Consider the following 19,498-nt stretch of genomic DNA (forward strand, 5'->3'; position numbering starts at 1 on the left):
TTGGACTAGAAGACCTCCAGTGTCCCATCCAACTCTATTCTGCTATTCTGAGAAGAGGCTGAGCTGTAAAATGGGGTTAAACCTGTCATTGATTTAGAATCATTGCGTTGTCACAAACATTTACAGTATGTCCATGAATTCTCTCGTTCCTTATCTAATGCCAATTGAGCTTTGGCCATTATTTATTTGTTTGTTTGTTAATTGTATCCCACCTTTATTATGCTTATAAATGACTCAAAATGGTGAACCAATACAACGCATGTTCCTCCCGCCCCCAGAGAAATAACCCTGTGAGAGAGGAAATGGCTCCAGGTGAACAGCCAGCTTTCAGGCCTAAGGTGGGACTAGAACTCCCTGTTTCCTAGTGATCGGCCCAAAATCACCCAGCTGGTTAAGGCAGAACTAATATTCATAGTCACTTGGGGATTGGCCCAAAGTTACCTAGCTGGCTTTCTTGGCTAAGGTGGGACTAGAATTCCCTGTCTCCTGGTGATTGACCCAAAGTCTCCCAGCCAGCTTTCTTGGCTAAGGTGGACTAGAACTCACAGACTCCTATTTTCTAACCTTAACCACTACACCAAACTAAAGAAAGAACCTGCAAAGAGTAAGTGTTATTCCATTGTTATATAAGGGCTGGCCTTGCCTCCTTCTTCCCTTTCTATGATTTAACACTTCAACCAAATCTGTGTTTGGTTCTGCTCACGGGTATCTCTGCCTCTCTCGCAGGATAACAACATTGTGGACGTTCGGAAGTGTTCTGTTGGTACTTACCTGTCAATGATGACTGGATCGGAAGGGGTCTCGTTGCGGTTCCCACAACTTTTCTTGTCACAGCAGCGGCTGTTGGGTGGAAGAAAGAGAGGGACGGTCAGGGCAAAGGAGGAACTCAAGATGGCGATGACCCTCCCTCAACATCGGAAAAAAAGACCCGCCATCAACTCTCTGAATGAAAAGCACGGCGAAGAAGGAGGCGTTAGGCATCCTATTAGGTCAGCATCTATGGGTAGTCCTCGACTTACAACGGTTCGTGTTGAAATTACAACAGCCCTGAAAAAAGGGACTCCTGACCGTTCTTTCCACCCTTAGGACCATTGCAGCATCTGGGTTGTAGGCCACCCAGCAAAAGCCTGACCTGCTTCGGGTGTTGTCGGAATGAAGCTGTCCTGATGCAGAAAGGCTAAGCAAGGAGCTGGTTGTTGCAGAGAGCAGCTTTGTTCCATGCTTTGTGTGGAGAGAACCAGAATTGGGCTGGCAGTTCTGAAGTGTTAATCAGAACCCATGGTCTTGCTTCGGCTTCTACTTGGACATGTACTCTGTTTTTAAAATTAGCCTGCCTTCCTTCCTTCCTTCCTTCCTTCCTTCCTTCCTTCCTTCCTTCCTTCCTTCCTTCCTTCCTTCCTTCCATCCTATCTTCTCCCTCCCTCCTTCCCTCCCTCCTTCCTTCTTCCTTCCATCCATCCATCCATCCATCCATCCATCCATCCTCCTATCTCCTTCCTTCCTTCCTTCCTTCCTTCCTTCCTTCCTTCCTTCCTTCTTTCCACCCTATCTCCTCCCTTCCTCCCTCCTTCCTTCCTTCCATCCATCCATCCTCCTATCTCCTCCTTCCTTCCTTCCTTCCTTCCTTCCTCCCTTCCTTCCTCCCTCCCTCCCTCCCTCCCTCCCTCCCTCCCTCCCATCCATCCTATTTCCTTCCCGTCATCCTCTCTCTACCCTCCCTCCCTGCTTCCTTCCTTCCTCCATTCCTTCTTTCCTTCTATCCTCCCTCCCTCCCTTCTTTCCTTCCATCCATCCTATCTCCCTCCTCCCTCCCTCCCTTTCCTTCCATCCTATCTTTTCCCTCCCTCCCTCTCTTCCTCCCTCCCTCCCATCCTATCTCTCCCCCTTCCATCTATCCTATTTCCCTCCTCCCTCTCTCCCTCTCTCCCTCCCTGCTTCCTTCCTTCCTTCCTTCCTCCCTCCCTCTCTTCTTTCCTTCCTCCCTTCCTCCCTTCTTTCTTTCCATCTTCTCTCCCTCCTCCCTCCCTTCTTTCCTTCCTTCCATCCTATCTCTCCCCTCCCTCCCTCCCTCCCTCCCTTCCATACCAACCCCAATCCTTCCTCTATCCCCTTAACTATTTAAGTTTGCCAGATAGAATTGAAAGACACTATAAAAGTACTACTACTACTATGTTCGTATTTATGATTCAGAAATACCGGATGCCCGCACGCGTCACCTTTTCCTGACTTCCCTCCTGCACACAGTCAGCAGAGAAATCAGCGCTCTAAGAGAGTCCCAAGGGGGCTGGGTCACTTTGCAACTTGGTTCTTCTTGCCACAAAAAACCCACAAAACTCTGAAACTCGGTTTGCCTCTCAAGGACAGAGAACAAAGCTTGCAAACCATTGGGCTTCTCATCCATTGAGGGCGGGAAGGGGGGGCAGTCAAGAAAGGCACCCCCACCCACTGTGGGGTGAAGGCTGTGAAGTGGTTTGGGTTGAGGTTTTTTGGGTTTTTTTAAGTGCTTTGCTGCATATATGGGAGCTGGAAGAAGCCCATCTGCAACTCTTTAAAGCAGAGGCCTTCAAACTTGGCAGCTTTAAGACTTGTGGACTTCAATTCCCAGAATTCTCCAGCCGGCTGGAGAATTCTGGGAGTTGAAGTCCACAAGTCTTAAAGCTGCCAAGTTTGAAGGCCTCTGCTTTAAAGCAACCGCATCTTTTTCACAGAGGGCAGCTGTTCCATCCAGGGAAAAGAAGCAGCTGCTTTAAAGAGACGCCAACAGGGACTCACACTCCAAAGCAGTTGCCAAGTTTGGACACCTGGAAAGCCAAGCCACACTCTTTTGCAAGAAACTATATAATGGAATAATAGAGTAACAGAGTTGGGAGGGACCTTGGAGGTCTTCTAGTCCAGCCCCCTGCTCAAGCAGGAATCCCTATTACCAAACATAGTGAATCCAGAGATGAAAAATCACTCATGCAGCTGGTCGAACATGGATTTCCGGATTTAACCTCCCCAAAGGAGAGAGACGGAGAAACTGACCGGATCTTGTCTCAGCGTTAAGCTTCCTTGCCTTTGTACGCCACACTTTTCGAGATACCCAACCCAATTACTGTTTTCTCAATCATTAGAGCAAGTACCATCCCTCACATTAAATATAATTAATCGTTGATCTGATAAACAGCCGGGAGCTCTAAATTCACCCCAATTCCCCTCGGGGGACCGGCAATTCCATCCGTCGTCGTCGTTCCATAAACAACACAACCAAAGGCGTGCGTGGAAGGCACAATATTTTGCCCTCCCGAGTCGCTCCTACGACTCCCGAGCCACCCAACCTATTCCCTTAGCCCCCGGGATCATTAGCAAGGTTCCTGAACATCAATTAGCCCTCCAACTTGGCAACCAGGCAGCCGTGCTAATTTGCAAAACACCAAGAGCAGAACAGCCGTAAACAAAGCAACAACGCCGGTGTTAATAGGTCGCAGGGGAGTTTGGCTGTCGAGGGAGACTCCTTCGCACTCCTCCGGTGGGCCCACCTCCCAGCACTTGGCGAGGGAGGCGGTCCTGGGTGCGAATGTAGCCAGGCATTCTACATACAGAGGCAACATATACACGCATAGCCTGCCCAGCCTGAGTCCTGGGGTTCCTCTTAAGCCTTCGTTTTGCAACATGGTGGCACCCATGTATGTGTGTGTGTGTGTGTACCCAGTCTTTTGAGTTCAAAAGCACATTACAGTGCAAGGATTTGGATCCTGCAAAGACTTGGTGTGAGGTTGTTGTTGTTTTTTTTCCTACCTCCTTAACCTAGAAGTAACTAGTAACTAGCAAATAGATGGGAAAGAAATGGAGGTAATGACAGATTTTATTTTCCTGGGCTCCAAGATCACAACACATGGGGACTGCAGCCAAAAAGTTAAAAGACGCTTGCTCCTGGGGAGGAAAGCTATGGCAAATCTAGACAGCATTCTAAAAAGCAGAGACATCACCCTGCCAACAAAAGTGCGATGGTTTTCCCAGTTGCAATGTATGGCTGTGAAAGTTGGACTATAAGGAAGGCTGAGAAGGTCGAAGAATTGAGGCTTTTGGACTCTGGTGCTGGAGAAGACTCCTGCGAGTCCCTTGGACTGCAAGGCCATCAAACTGGTCAGTCCTAGAGGAGATCAACCCTGGCTGCTCTTTAGAAGGCCAGATCCTGAAGAGGGAACTCAAATCCTTTGGCCACCTAATGAGAAGGAAGGACTCCCTGGAGAAAAGCCTAAGGCTGGGAACGATGGAGGGCAAAAGAAGAAGAAGGGGACGACAGAGAAGGAGGTGGCTGGATGGAGTCACTGAAGCAGTCAGAGTGAGCTTAAATGGACTCCAGAGGATGGAAGAGGACAGGAAGGCCTGGAGGAACATTGTCCATGGGGTCGCCATGGGTCAGACACGACTTCGCAACTAACAACAACAACCTAGGATCAGGAAGCGGAAGAAAGAGAGATTCTAGAAAGAGCGTAGAGAAGAGCAACGAAGAGGATTAGGGGACTGGAAGTTAAAACGTACAAAGAACGGTTGCAGGAACTGGGTTTAATTCTAGTTTAATGAAAAGAAGGACCAGGGGGGACATCATAGCAGCCTTCCAGTATTTGAGGGGCTGCCCCATAGAAAAGAGGGTCATCTATTCTCCAAAGCACCTGAAGGCAGGACAAGAAGCAATGGATGGAAACTAATCATCAGTTTAGTTTAAGAGGATTTGGGTTGGGCCAGCCTAGAGAAAAAAAGGACTAGGGCGTCACATGATACCAGAGTTTAAATATTTGAGAGGCTATCACAAAGAGAAGAGTGGGGTCAACCTATTTTCCAAAGCCCCTGAAGGCAGGACAAAAAACAATGGATGGAAACTTATCAAGGAGAGAAGCAACCTAGAACTAAAGAGAAACTTCCTGAAAGTGAGGACAATTAACCAGTGGAACAGCCTGCCACCAGAAGTTTTGGGTCTTTCATCACCAGAGGCTTTTAAGAAGGGACCGGACAGTCCCTTGTCTGAAATGGTCTAGGGTCTCATGCTTGAGCAAGGAGCTGGACTAAGAGACCTCCAAGTTTCCTTTCAACCCTGTTATTCTGTTAGTATTTGTGAGAACACCTAGGACAGGTGTGCCCAACATTGGCAACTTTAAGATGTGTGGACTTCAGTTCCCAGAATTCCCCAGCCAGCAGCAGTGCATCTATGGACACCTGAACAGCCTTGTTAATAAGAGCGCATTACAATTGTGTAGCCAAAAAACATCAGGATGATCTCAGTAGCTCTAACTTTATTAAAAGGTGCAAGCATTTGTCAGCTGCAGCTCCCTTGGCCGGAAATGCTTTCTCCCAGAAGCTGAAGGTGAAAGCTTTTCAATAAAAATTTCTGGGCCGGAAAAAGATGCTATCGGAAACGCCTCCCGATTTTGCTTGCACGCTGAAACAACGCTTTTCTCACAACGCCGGGAATGAGAAGCACCCGGATGGAATGGAAACCCAGCAACCTGCAGGTCGCTTTTCCTGCAATGTTGATATTTTGGGAGACTTGAGGGTCTTCCAGAGGGGGGGTCTGCCTGCAAATCTTACAGCCCACCGATCTGTGCATCCCCTTCTCATGGTGTAAAGTGAACTACACTTCTCAGATCTGTATTTTTTTTAGCCTGCTTTCCTTCCTTCCTTCCCTCCCTCTCCCTCCCTCCCACTTGTTCATCCCTCCCTCTTCTTCCTCCCACCATCCCTCTCCTTTCTCCTGTCCTTCTCTCTCCCTCATTTCCCTCTCCTTCCTTCTTTCTTCTTCCTCCCTCCCTACCTCCTTCCTCCCTCCCTTCTTTTCCCTCTCTCTCTCCCCTCCCTCCCTACTTTCCTCTCCTTCCTCTCTGCCTCTCCTGCTCTTCCATTCCTCCATCCCTCTTCTTCCTCCCATTCTCCCACTCCTTCCCACCCTTCTTCTCCTTCCTTTCCTCTCCCAATCTTCTTCCCTCCCTCTCCTTTGTCCATCTCGTTCCTCCTCCCACTCTCTCCCATTTTCATTCCTCCCTCCCTCTTCTTCCTTCTCCCCTCCCTTCCTTCCCTCCCTTCTTCTCCCTCCTTTCCTCTCCCTCCCTTCTCCCCTCCCTCTCCTTCATCCCTCTCCTTCCCTCTCTCCCTGCCTCCTTTGGAAGAAGTAGTTGCACTCTGAAAAATGGCTGCTTTTGCCACCCCTACCCCCAAAATGATTCTATATTTCCAAAGCCAGGACTGGAGAGATTTGACCAGGTTAAAGCATGCTCTGTGAAAAAACCCTTGCAATTGTGGCTAAGAGGAACAAACTTTCTACAAACCATGGCTACAAACCTGGGTTGAAAAATGCTCCTCCTTGATCTTAATTTAAACCACTTCCCCATGGCCACATAAACCAGGAGAACTATCGATTTAAACTAGACCCAAAGGATTAATTCTGGACATTCTTGTTATTAATCCAGAATGACGGACAGATTTTGCTGCAACTTGAACCCAACAGTGGGCAGCCAAACCCCTTTTCTGAAATCTAAAAAATGGCTGTGACTGCTTTGAATTCTTCAGTTTCTCTTTTTTCCACCCTTCAATCACAGTCATGGTTGCCATTTTGACTTTTTTGACTCCCATCCCAGCAGATATCCCCGTTTCCAAGCCATTGGGTCCAACCTCCAGATCGTCCCGTTGTTGCTTCGGCTGCTTTGCAAAACGGTCTCACCTTCACACCCCACAATGCCCTACTTGAAGCTTCCCCGAGGACCTCCTTAATCCCACCCATGACCAGCCTGTGTCGCTGCGCTGCCACTCCCAAGCACGACTTACCTGCACATGATCTCGTGAGTTAACAACACGCGGCACATCTCGGGGTTCTTATCCTGACCTTCGTAGATGATGGCCTGCAATCAAAGAGGAGACGCAACATTAGGAAGGGCCCGGATATTTGCAGGTCTGCTGGTCTCCTGCAGAAGACCATAAGTAGTCATTCTGGGCAGGGCTTCAGTTATCAGTACCAATAAGGGCTTGCTTGCTTGCTTGCTTGCATCCTTCCTTCTTTCCTTCCTTTTCCTTCCTTTCTTCCTTTTCCTTCCTTCCTTCCTTCCTTCCTTCTTCCTTCATTTTCCTTCCTTCCTTCCTTTTTTCCTTCCATCCAGAATTCTAGGTCTTCCTTCCTTCCTTCCTTCCTTCCTTCCCTCCCTCCTCATTCCCTTCCTTCCCTCCCGCCTTCCTTCCTCCTTCTCTCCTTTTCCCTTCCTTCCTTCTTTCCTCCCCTCCCTCCCTCCCTCCTCCCCTCCCTCTGTTCCTTGCTAGGCACCCTTGGCTGTCTCAATTGGGTCATCAGGAGAGGTGAGGCATTTCTGTCCTGGACAGCTGCATCTCCAGCAGCTTCTGAGCACATGATGGCTCCCTTCCCTGGAGACATCTCCATGCGAGGGTGCCTTTAAAGACCGTGAGCTGCAGCCCTTGCATGGAGAGGTCTACAAGGAGGGAGCCATCACGTTGTGGGGCCCTTCTCCAAAGCAGCAACCCCTCCTCTCATCATCCTGCTTGTCTTCCTGCATCTGGTCAACTTCCAGGAACTGGCTTGCAGCAGAGAGAAACCTGAGGGGAACATTGTAAGGTGCATCAGCCCTAACTAAACATAGCCTCAGTCTGGCACTCAGCTCTAAAATGAATACTAGGCTGCCCTCGATTTAACGCAATGCAAATTCGAGACTGTTAATGGCAGTTCGGTCCACTGGCTGCAATTTACCCAGTGCATTGAAGAGGGCTTCCCAATGTAGTTGTGTTTGCACAACTGCCAAAGCCCGGTTGACTTTAACCATGGGGGTTTTTTTTGGAGAGGGGAGAGGTATATAATATAAACAGGGTGCCTTGGGCAAATGCTGGCTTTGAAGTTGATTGAGGCTTTGGTGTATCGAGGGGATGTGGCAAACAAGCTGGTTCAGGAACAAAATTCAATGTGGTTGGATTACTGTGCTTCAGTCTATATGGGGCTGCCCTTGAAGACGACTTGGAAAATTCAGCCGGTCCAGCATACTGTAGCCAATACTCCCCCTGGATAATCCTGGTTCTGTCACATGATATTGTAGCCGCAGGGGTGGTTAATGGCTGTTGCTGAGCTTGTGAGCGCAATTCATAGAGCATAGAACATAGAACATAGCCTGGTAGCGCAGCAGACTAAAGTGCTGTTAAGTAGCACCAGCTGCCTGCAATTACTGCAAGTTCAAATCTCACCAGGCACAAGGTTGACTCAGCCTTCCATCCTTCCGAGGTAGGTAAAATGAGGACCCGGATTGTGGGGACAATAAACTGACTTTGTATAAAAAAGAACACCGCTTTTGGGGGGGGGGCGAAAGCCCTACTAAGCAGGTATATACAAAAGTATGAAGGCTATTGCTTAACGCATTGTAAGCCGCCCTGAGTCTCCGGAGAAGGGTGGCATATAAATCAAATTTTTTTTAAAAAAAACTCACTTAACGACTGTCTCATTTAGCAAGAGAAATTTGGAGCTCCATCGCGGTCGTAACCCGAGGACTATGTGTATTTGCCAGTTAATTCAAATAATGCCAGGGAATGCCTGTGTTGGAAAACAGCTGGATTTCTCCGCTGCAGACCCATCTGTAATTTTTTTTAACAGAGCATCATTCTCTTCCTTCTTTCCATTTAATGTCAAGCATAAAGTCAGATCTCTGGGAGGAAATCCAGGGTTCAAAAAAAAAAAAAAAAACCCAGCAGTTGGATACTCCTTGGTGCAAAGTAGGTGTTAAACACCCGCTGTCCCATCTGGGCCAGATGCTCTTAACACCCAGCCAGGAATCTGCCTCTCCACTTAATGGTGTTGATTAATAAGATGGAGACTTAATGAAGCATCTTCAATTATTTGCTAGAATTAATTCCCTGGGACTCCTTTTCCAGAGTGAGCTCGTTCAGAGCGTACAAATTCTAAGAGTGACTTGTTTTCTCATCAAACGGAGACCGGATTGCATTTTTCCTCCACTATCCCATAGGTGCTTTTTCAAGAGGCAACTGGACTTTCTGGTTTTTCTTTGAAGACGTTTCGCTTCTCATCCAAGAAGCTTCTTCAGCTCTGAGCTCAGAGAATCTCTGTAGACATTTTCCTCCACTAGCAAATTTTAGGAAAAGGCCTAATTTTTGGGCGGGGAACTGATCAAAAGTTCTATCTTTTCGTAACACGGGTTAATGGGGACATTTAATTTTATTTGATCCTGGGTGGATCAGAGGTCAGGGTTACGAAGATTTGTGGTAAATAAGAAACTGTTGTATTTCTATGAATAAAATACAATACTGGTAATCCTTAACGTATGACCACAATTGAGGCCAAAATGTATGCTGCTAAGTGAGAAATTTGTTAAGTGAGTTTTGCTCCGTTTTGCAAACTTTTCTGGCCACCTTTGTTAAGTCTGCAGAGCCTGGATAGCTCTGCAGACAGAGCACTGTAATTTAACACCAGCTGTCTGCAATTAAAGTAAGTTCGAATCTTGCCAGGCTCAAGGTTGACTCAGCCTTCCATCCTTTCTAAGGTAGGTAAATTGAGGACCCAGTTTGTGGGGGCAATAAGCTGACTTTGTATAAAATATACAAAAAGGATGAAGGCTATTGCTTAACGCATTGTAAGCCGCCCTGAGTCTCCGGAGAAGGGCGGCATATAAATCAAATAAAAAAAAAAAAGTGAATCACTGCAGCTGTTAAACTAGTAAAACGCTTGTTAAGTAAATCTGCCTTCCCCATTGACTTGGCTTGTCAGAAGGAAGGTCGTAAAACAGGGGCAAAACTCACTTAACAACTTCCTTGCTTAGCAACGGAAATGTTGGGGCTCAACTTTGCTCGTAAGTTGAGGGCTATCTGTGTATGGTCGAGACGGTGGGAAGGCCATGTCCCCTTGTGAAAAGCAGCTGTCCACTGCAGCTTACTCCAAACTACAATTCCCAGTGTCCTTTGGGGGACTTTGCGATGAGCGTTGTGGTGTGTGTTTGTTCAGAACCCCAGATCTATCAACTCTGAGCCTTTTAAGCCCAAGCCAAGATGTGTTAAGGAGGCTTCCCAGAAGTGAAATGCTCCCGGTTTGGACCGGATCGCCCGATCCGGTAGTGATGGAGGCGGGTGGTTCAGAGAACCGGTAGCAAAAATCCCTGCCCCCCCCCCATTGCCCAGCTGAGCCGCACAATCATCAGAGGCTTTTTTTTTTTAACTTTTAAAAGCATTTTTTCTACAACCTCTTCGGCCGGAAAAATGCTTTTAAAAGTAAAAAAAAAAGCCTCTGATGATCGTGCGGCTCAGCTGGGATCCAAGCTGAGTTGCCTGATTGGCAGAGGCTTTTTTTTCTTTTAAAAGCCTCTGACGATCCAAGCTGAGTTGCCTGATTGGCAGAGGTTTTTTTTCTTTTAAAAGCCTCTGACGATCCAAGCTGAGTTGCCTGATCGTCAGAGGCATTTAAAAGAAAAAAAGCCTCTGCCGATCAGGCAACTCAGCTGGGATCCTCAGAGCCTTTTGAAAGCATTTTTTTTACAACTTCTTCGCCGAAAAAATGGTTTTAAAAGTAAAAAAAAAAAAAAAGGCCACGCCCACCCAGTCACATTACCCTCCCAACCCGCAGAACCGGTAGTAACAAATTTTAGATTTCACCACTGAGGCTTCCCCATCGCACCCCAAGCACAGGGCGTTGTTACCTGCTTGGACATGGAGTCAATGAGTCGTACGTAGAGGTCTTGCTCGGTTCGAAGGCCTGGGGAAAAACAAAGTTTGGAGAGAGTTCAGAACAGCCTGTCTCAACTTTGGTGGTTTGAAGAGAGGTGGACTTCAGCTCCCAGAATTCCTCAGCCAGCTCTGCTAGGGAATTCTGGTAGTTGAAGTCCACCTCTCTTCTCCAAGTCGCCGAGGCTGAGAACCGCAGCACAGCAGCTCAAGACAACGACTCCTTGTGTTTTAAGCCTCTGCGGTGTTTAACCGTCTGCCTCCCCAGCCTGGGTCTACCCCAATGGGTTTCCAACTGGGCCGTTTGAAGACATGTCGACTTCAACTCCCAGAATTCCCCAGCCGGAATTCCAGGCTAGGGAATTCTGGGAGTTGAAGTTCGCTCTCTGTAAAGTGGCCACGTTTGGGGAAAATGTTCTGAAAGGTTAAAAACCTCACTGAACATATATTATAACTTGGCATCCAATGGTGCAAATTGTGCATTTTTTTAAGACGACGAGTGAGCTGTGAAAAGCAACTAAGATAATGCACACAAGGAATAACAGAGTTGGAAGGGACCTTAGTCCAACGCCCTGCTCAAACAGGAGACCCTGAACCATTTCAGACAAGTGATTGTCCAACATCTTCTTAAAAATCTCCAGTATTGGAGATTTTTCCACAACTTCAGGTGGCAAGCTGTTCCACTGGTTAATTGTTTCTCACTTGTCAGGACATTCTTCCTTAGTTCTAGGTTGCTTCTCTCCTTGATTGGTTTCCACCTATTGCTTCTTCTCCTGCATTCAGGTGCTTTGGAGAATAGCTCGACCCTCTTTACTTTGGGGCAGCCCCTCAAATATTGGAAGACTGCTATCATGTCACCCCTAATACTTCTTTTAATTAAACTAGACATACCCAATTCCTGCAATCATTCTTCATATACCAAGGGAAGAGCCTTGGTAGCGCAGCAGACTAAAGTGCTGTTAAGTAGCACCAGCTGCCTGCAATTACTGCAAGTTCAAATCTCACCAGGCTCAAGGTTGACTCAGCCTTCCATCCTTTCGAGGTAGGTAAAATGAGGACCCGGATTGTGGGGGCAATAAGCTGACTTTGTATTAAAAAAAAAAGAACACCGCTTTGGCGGGGGGGCGAAAGCCCTACTAAGCAGGTATATACAAAAGTATGAAGGCTATTGCTTAACGCATTGTAAGCTGCCCTGAGTCTCTGGAAAAGGGCAGTATATAAATTGAACCAATCAATCAATCAATCAATCAATCAATCAATCAATCAATCAATAAATATGTTTTAGCTTCCGTTCCCCTAATCATCTTTGTTGCTTTTCTGTGCACTCTTTCTCAAGGTCTGTATGTTTTCTTACAAATGCTTTCGGCACGTTTTACTTAAGTCCAGAGTTTGATTAAAAGGGTGCTGACCTCCAGCCCTGTAGCCACCAATTTGGGGTGTGTTGGGGTGGGGGGTTGTCCTTTCCTCAATGGCTTGCAAACATACCTTGCAAGCTTCTGAAGCCACCCTGAACCCTATCCTAACTATTCGGCTGCAGGTGGAGGGTCAAGACAAAATTTAGATGAGCAAATGTATCTCAGCAGCTTCCGTCTCCTGAGTAGCCTTCAGCAAAGGCAGCAGAGCTTCACCAAAGCCCCAAACTAAGGTTGCAGGGTCCTTACCGTTACTGTACAGCAGCTGCAGCCGGTAGTGAATGCCGTTGTTGGTTTTCTCTCCGTTCTGCTCCTGTCAGGAGGAAAGGAGGAATGAAAAAAGGCGAAGAGCGGAGATCTTCCACCTGGTGTTCCTCAAAGACACGTTTAACCAGGAACAGCGGGGCAAGTGGGAGATGCTTTTCTTTGGAGGTGCAATCAAAGGGAGTGGATGAACTGGGGTTGTCTCTTGTTTTCTGAGTCTGGGGGAAATCTCTGATCTTCCTTATGCCAAGACGGGGAGTTTGGGAAAAGGAGAGGGCAGAGGTGTCTTCTTCTGAAAGTGCCTCATGTAGAAATTAGCCTGGGGTGCAACCATCCTCCTCTTCCTCTTTTCTACTTCTTCTCTTACCTTGACATCCTGTCCAGACTGACTCATTCCTGAGCCCTGTTCCCGCTGCAGTCTGTTGCTCATTCTCTCTCTTTTTTCTTTTTCTTTCTTTCTTTTTCTTTTCTTTCTCTCTCTTTTTCTTTCTTTCTGTTTCTCTCCCTCCCTCCCCTTTTCTTTCTTTCTTTTTCTTTCTTTCCTTTCTTTTCTCTTTCCTTTCTTTTCCTCTCTCTTTCCTTCTTTCTCTTTTCTTTCTTTCTTTCTTTCCTTTCTTTTCCCTTTCCTTTTCTTTCTCTTTCCTTTCTTTTCCTCTCTTTCTCTTTCCTTTCCCCTCTCTTCTTTTCCTTTCTTTTTTTCTTTCTTTTTCTTCTATCTCTTTCTTTTTTTCATTCTTACTTGTTTTTTCTACTCTCTCTCTCTCTCTCTCTCTCTCTCTGTGTGTGTGTGTGTGTGTGTGTGTGTAAAAGTTGAGATGGCACCCCCCCAAATATGCCCTCAGTGCCCTACAAGCGTCATCTTTATTAGATGAGGGGCTTTACCCAGAGATGATCCTTTCACTCAGTGGTGGGATTCAGGCAGTTTGCACCACTTTGGGAGAACTGGTTGTTAACTTTCTGAGCAGTTTGGCAAACTGGTTGTTGGAAGAAATCATTAGGGTAGAGAACCGGTTGTTAAATTACTTGAATCCCACCACTGCTTTCACTGTATGGAAAACTAGATTTCTAGCATGGAGTTGAAGTATCATAGCTGATAGTTTTAAGTAGCCACTTATACTGTGCTAAGCAGGTAGCTTGAGAGAGTGAGTAGAGGAGGAGAAAAAGACCATTTTAATCAAAGGGATTTTATCAAGTTTTGTTTCTATTTCTGGACTTTCTGGACTGGAAAAGAAAATGAAGCTTGGAGTTTGATGATTATGATGGTTTTGTTATTATAGGAATGGCTGGTAAAGTTGTGAAGTGTAAAGCAAAATGTTGAGCTTGTGGGGTTTTGTTGCATTTTACTGCACTGAAAAAGTCAGGCGTCATCTTTTTCTCTCTCACTTTCTCTTGCTTTTTTTTAATTTTTGGGTTTATTTGTATTTATATCTTGGAATGACACAATAAAATGTATTTAAAATGTTGACCTGGTAACTTTGGGTAAAGGCTTAATGAAGAGGTATTTTCACTTCCTTTTTAAAAAAAGATAGATATAGCTTATAATGCTATAAGTCATAATGATATCTTGCAGCAAAATTCCCTTTATGCTATTTTAGATTCTCGGGTGTTTCTGCTTGCCACTTATTCCTGGTTCTTGTCTTTATTTTATATGCTGTGTCTCCTGTGGGTTATCTTTTTTTTCCTTCCCTCGCCCCCCCCCCAACTACAAATGTTCAATAACAAAATGAATGAATGAATGAATGAAAAAGGCGCTCAGGGAGCCATCAAGGATATTTTCAATATTACTCCAGCAAGGGTTTAGCTCTGGTGGATTCTGATGGCTGCTGGGGGAAAAAAATCAGAATAACTGCAACTGGAAGGGTTTGAGGATATTCTATCCTGACTGTTTCCTGTGTGTGTGTGTGTTTGTTTGGGGAGATGTTTGCAAGAACCACGCATGAGTTTGGACCTTACTCTGTCCTTCTCCACAAAGTCGATGAAAGACGTCCTCTCGATCTCCACTGGCTGTCCGTGACGGTCGTACATGGCAAGCACGAAGTGGAAAAAGTTGGATTTCCTGAGGTTAGATGGGGGCTGTTTTTCAAAATGGGCCCGAGCCAGCCCAATACCACTGTGGGAGGGAGAGAAAGGAGGAAAAAAAAGGTGTTTAAGCAGCTGCAACGCAAAACATCTGCAGGGGCTGAACTCAGCCTCCCTTTCTATGCCAAAAAAAATAGAATAACAGAGTAACAGAATAGCAGAAAAGAGAATAGCAAAATAATAGAATAGTAAAATAATAGAATAGCAGAATAACAGAGTAACAAATAACAGAATAACAGAATAACAAAGTAAGAGAATAGCAGAATAACAGAGTAATAGAATAGCAGAATTACAGAATAGCAGAATAACAGAGTAACAAATAACAGAATAGCAGAATAACAGAGTAACGGAATAACAGAGTAATAGAATAGCAGAATAACAGAGTAACAAATAACAGAATAGGAGAATAACAGAATAACAAAGTAAGAGAAAAGCAGAATAACAGAGTAGCAAATAACAGAATCAAAGACAAATAGGGTCGGAAGGGACCTTGACGGTGTTCCGGTCTATTTTTTTCCACAGATAATCTTTGACATACAACCATCATGGAGCCTACCCATGTTACCTAGTTTGGTCATGAAATGTCTGCAAGAAAACAACCAAGCTCAGAGAGCAGCAAGGACTCCACGACTCCAAAGGAGTTGCAAACTTTGGAACTTTGAGAATTTCAATCCAGAACATCAAAAGAACATTGAGGTAGGCAGGTTGTCCCATTGCTCCTTTTTTCCTGTTTAATGGAGAGTGAGAGTTCCCAGATAGCCACTTACAGAACAAATCCAATTTTTCTTATTTACACACCAGGATTCATTCTACTGAACTGCATCCTTTTGGGTGCACAACACTGTGCCTTCCATTATAGCAGAGGGCAAAATTCACACAACATCTAACAACTTTGCTGTGGGTAGTCTGACGAGGACAAGTTCTTTGTATCCTCCCTCCAGGCGCAATTTCATCTACAGGCAGTCCTCGCCTTACGACCACACTTGAACCCAGCATTTGTGTTGCTAAGCGACACAGTTGGTCAATGTGTTTTTTTTACCCCCTTTTAGGACCTTTCCTGCCACAGTTGTTAAACAAATCCCTGCGGTTGTTAAGTTAGTAACATGATTGTTCAGTGAACGTGGCTTCCCTGTTGACTTTGCACCTCAGAAGGTCACAAAAGGGGATCACGTGATCCCAGGACAGTGTGACCGTGATCACATGACCATGGGGATGTTGCAACAGTCGTTAAGTGTGAAAAAATGGTCATAAGTCACTTTTTTCCAGTGCCATTGTATAACTTTGAATGGTCACTAAGTTGTCACTAAATGAACTGTTGTAATTTTAGGCCTGTTTGTCAAGCCTGGAAGTGCAGATTTTCTGCAAAGAAAGCACATTTTGGTGATATAACAATCTCTGCCATAGTTGGGAAATGATTGCTGTGTGCATTACAATCCAGACAACAAATACTTTAAACTCCCGGGAATTATAATCAACACTTTAGACACACCTGGACTTGTACAGAAAGGAAAAAGCAGGAATTTCAACCGCTTTGGAACTTGGCAAAGGTAATATTAGGTATAAAGGAAATTTACTGCATTGGTTTCATTTATTTGGGGAATTAAAGTACAATACCGTTCTGCAAAACCCATCCGTGAGAGGGCTGGAGGGGAAAAAAAATCATAAACGAAGGAGAAATTTTAGGAGATTAAAGGAAACCTGAGAGAGACCCAGCTGTAGGAAACAGCTGTCTGGAAACCCAAAACCCAACTGGGGCCTGGTACAGGTAGTCATCGATTTACGACCACAATTGAACCCATTGTTGGGTAAGTGAGATAGTTGTTCAGTTTGGTCCCATTTTATAACCTTTCTTGCCACAGTTATTAAGTGAATCACTGCAGCTGTTAAGTTAGTAACCTGTCGTTAAGTGAATCCAGCTTCCCTATTGCCTTTGCTTGTCAGAAGGTCATAAAAGGGGATCACGTGACACTGCAACCGTCATAAATATGAGTCAGCTGCCAAGCATCTGGATTTTGATCATGTGACCATGGGGGAATGCTGCAATGGTCGTAAGTGGTCATGTCATTTTTTTTTCCGGTGGTGTTGTAACTTCAAATGATCACTAAATGAACACCTGTAAATTAAGGACAACCTGTAGTTATCTTTGAAAGACTAACTGTAATTTTTAAAAAATAATTAAATAAATAAATAAAATTTCAACCAGCCCAACTTGTGGAGAGGTTGATGCCCGTAAAAGACTTAAAACCCAAATATTGCCACACAGAAACAGCCGCCAAAACAGATGAAGAAAATGAAGATGATAAAATTGCTCTGGGACTTGAGAATTCAGACAGACAAGCTCCTGCTACAAAAGGCTCCAGACTTAACAATTGTTGGTAAGAGAGACCAAAAAAAAAAAGCCTGGGTAACGGACGTGACAGTAGCCGGAGACAGCGGGAGAGAAGAGAAAGAAATGGAGAAAATCTCAGAATACGAAGACCTGCAAATAGAAGTAGAACGACTGTGGAAAAGCAAGCAAAGATGGTACCAGTATTAATAGGTGCCTTGGGAACTAGAGCACCCTTTAAACACTATTGGCATTGACAAATTCACTATCGGTCAATTGCAAAAGGCAGCTTGACTTGGAAGAGCTGAGATCCTGTGATGATGATACCTTTCATTAACTCAAACAAGAATGTCTGCCTATCCCAGGTCCTTGGAAAGGACTCCATTGGTGGATAAAAATGCCAAATCCAGTCCAAACATCTGGCTGACTGTATGACCAACCATGAAAAATGGAAGTGCATATTATTCAGATTATTAAGAGAGGGAGGGAGGGAGGGAGGGAGGGAGGGAGGGAGGGAGGGAGGAAGGAAGGAAGGAAGGAAGGAAGGAAGGAAGGAAGGAAGGAAGGAAGGAAGGAAGGAAGGACAAGGAGATAGATGGGAGGGATGGAGGGTATGAGGAAAACAGAGGGAGGGATGGAGGGAATGAAGGAATGAGATAGATGGGAGGATGGAGGGAAGGAGAAAAAGAGGGAAGGAAGGAAGGAGGACAAGAAGAGATAGATGGGAAGGATGGAGGGTATGAGGAAAACAGAGGGAGGGAAGGGCAAGAAGAGATAGATGGGAGGGATGGAGGGTATGAGGAAAAGAGAGGGAGGGATGGATAGAAGGAAGGAAGGAGATAGATGGGAGGGATGGAGGGAAGGAGAAAAAGAGGGAAGGAAGGAGAAGGAAGGACAAGAAGAGATAGATGGAAGGGATGGAATGTAGGAAAAGTAGAGGGATGGGCGGATGGAGTGTAGGAGAAGAAGAGAGGGATGGATGGATGGATGGAAAGAAGGAAGGAAGGAAGGAAAGAGATAGATGGGAAGGATGGAGGGAAGGAGAAAAAGAAAGGAATGGAAGGAAGGATGTCTTATTTTTTGGTCCAAAGCAAGCGACAGAGGTAGCAGCAATAAGAAAATGTATTCAAATTAAGTCAATCAGTTAAAAGGGAGATGATTAATCAACCAGGAATTCTTCCACCGGCCCTCATTTTTATGTATTAAGGTATTCTGCACCGGCGCATGAGCCTTGATACGAACTGAAAACTCCCTTTTCGTCCTTTTTTTTTTTAACTATCCAAACTTCCAGATCTGCATCTCAGAATAACAGAATGACAACAGAATAGCAATAACAGAGTTGGAAGGGGCCTTGGAGGTCCTCTAGTCCACCCCCCTCCCCGTTCAAGCAGTACAAATTTCAAACAAATGGTTGTTGTTAATTGTTATTTAAACGTATCAGTTGCGTTGTACAATTTGCCAGAACACACAGTTGTAGCTGATTGATGGGAGAGAGCTGGCGCCTACATGAGGCAACCTGCGCCGTGATTGGTCGCTGTGGGCAAAAGGGGGTGTTTCCTTCTTTCCCGCCTTTTTCTTCTGTGAGCTCGGTGATTTACCACATGAGGATGTTCCTGCGTGAATTTTACCTCATGAGGTTCCTATCTTGACTGATATAAATATAAATGTTAAATATATTTATTTATATAAAATTACAAGTTCAGGTCATCCTCTATTACTTCATTGGGACAGTTGCTGCACAATTCCCGGACAGTTGTTCGGTCTCCTTTTGAAAAAACTCTAGTGATGGAGCACCCACAACTTCTGGTGGCAGGCTGTTCCACTGGTTAAATGTTCTCACTGTCAGGAAATTCCTCCTTAATTCCAGGTTGTTTCTCTCCTTGATTAGTTTCCATCTGTTGCTTCTTGTCCTGCCTTCAGGGGCTTTGAAGAATAATTTGACCCTCTTTTTGTGGCAGCCCCTCAAATATTGGAAGATTGTTATCATGTCATCCCTAATCCTTCTTTTCTGAACATTTACAGAATACAGAATAACAGAGTTGGAAGAGACCTTGAAGGTCTTCTAGTCCAACCCTGAGGTCACGCAAGAGACTCTATACCATTCCAGATTGTCCATTGCCTTTTAAAATCCTCCAGTAATGGAGCACCCACAACTTCTGGTGGCAAGGAGTTCCACTGATTAATAGTTCTAACTGTGATGAAATTTCTCTTCAATTCCAGGTTGCTTCTCTCCTTGATTAATTTCCATCCATTGCTTCTTGTTCTGCCTTGGAGAATAGGTGGACCCCCTCTTCTTTGGGGCAGCCCCTCAAACAATGGAAGACTGCTATCATGTCACCCTGATAGTTCTTCTTTTCATTAAACTAGAATTAAACCCAATTCCTGCAACCATTCTTTGTTATGTTTTAGCCTCCAGACCCCTAATCATCTTTCTTGCTCTTCTCTGCACTTTTTCTAAACATCTTCTTTATATTATGGTGACCAAAACTTACAGGTCCAATTGAGGTCCTGTAAGTCCTCAACTTACAGCAGCTCATTTAGTGACCAAAGTTACAAAGGCATGGAAAAAAGTAACTTTTAGGACCGTTTTCCACACGTACAACCATTGCAGCATTCCCCGTGGTCACGTGATCAAAATTCAGAAGCTTGGCAAGCGACTCATATTTACGACGGTCGCAGTGTCCCTGGGGGTGTCCCGTGATCTACTTTTGTGACCTTCTGACAAGCA

The 19,498-nt window shown here is 45.2% G+C and overlaps 1 protein-coding gene across 1 annotated transcript in view; it reads right to left on the reverse strand.

Annotated features, from left to right (window-relative positions):
• The window catches only part of LOC139320634 (transcription factor COE1-like), a 78,799-nt gene that overhangs the window by 45,442 nt on the left and 13,859 nt on the right, over positions 1-19,498 (reverse strand). Inside the window, exons 3-7 of the mRNA XM_070949031.1 lie at positions 14,319-14,475; positions 12,351-12,414; positions 10,665-10,720; positions 6,799-6,872; positions 772-840 (exon numbers count right to left, since the gene is read on the reverse strand). Coding sequence (XP_070805132.1) covers positions 772-840; positions 6,799-6,872; positions 10,665-10,720; positions 12,351-12,414; positions 14,319-14,475 — 420 coding nt within the window. The remainder of the gene's footprint in view (positions 1-771; positions 841-6,798; positions 6,873-10,664; positions 10,721-12,350; positions 12,415-14,318; positions 14,476-19,498) is intronic.

The sequence above is a fragment of the Pituophis catenifer genome, unplaced genomic scaffold, assembly GCF_029215685.1.
Source record: "Pituophis catenifer annectens isolate HBS135680 unplaced genomic scaffold, rPitCat1.0.hap2 SCAF_8, whole genome shotgun sequence".
Lineage (NCBI taxonomy): Eukaryota > Metazoa > Chordata > Lepidosauria > Squamata > Colubridae > Pituophis > Pituophis catenifer.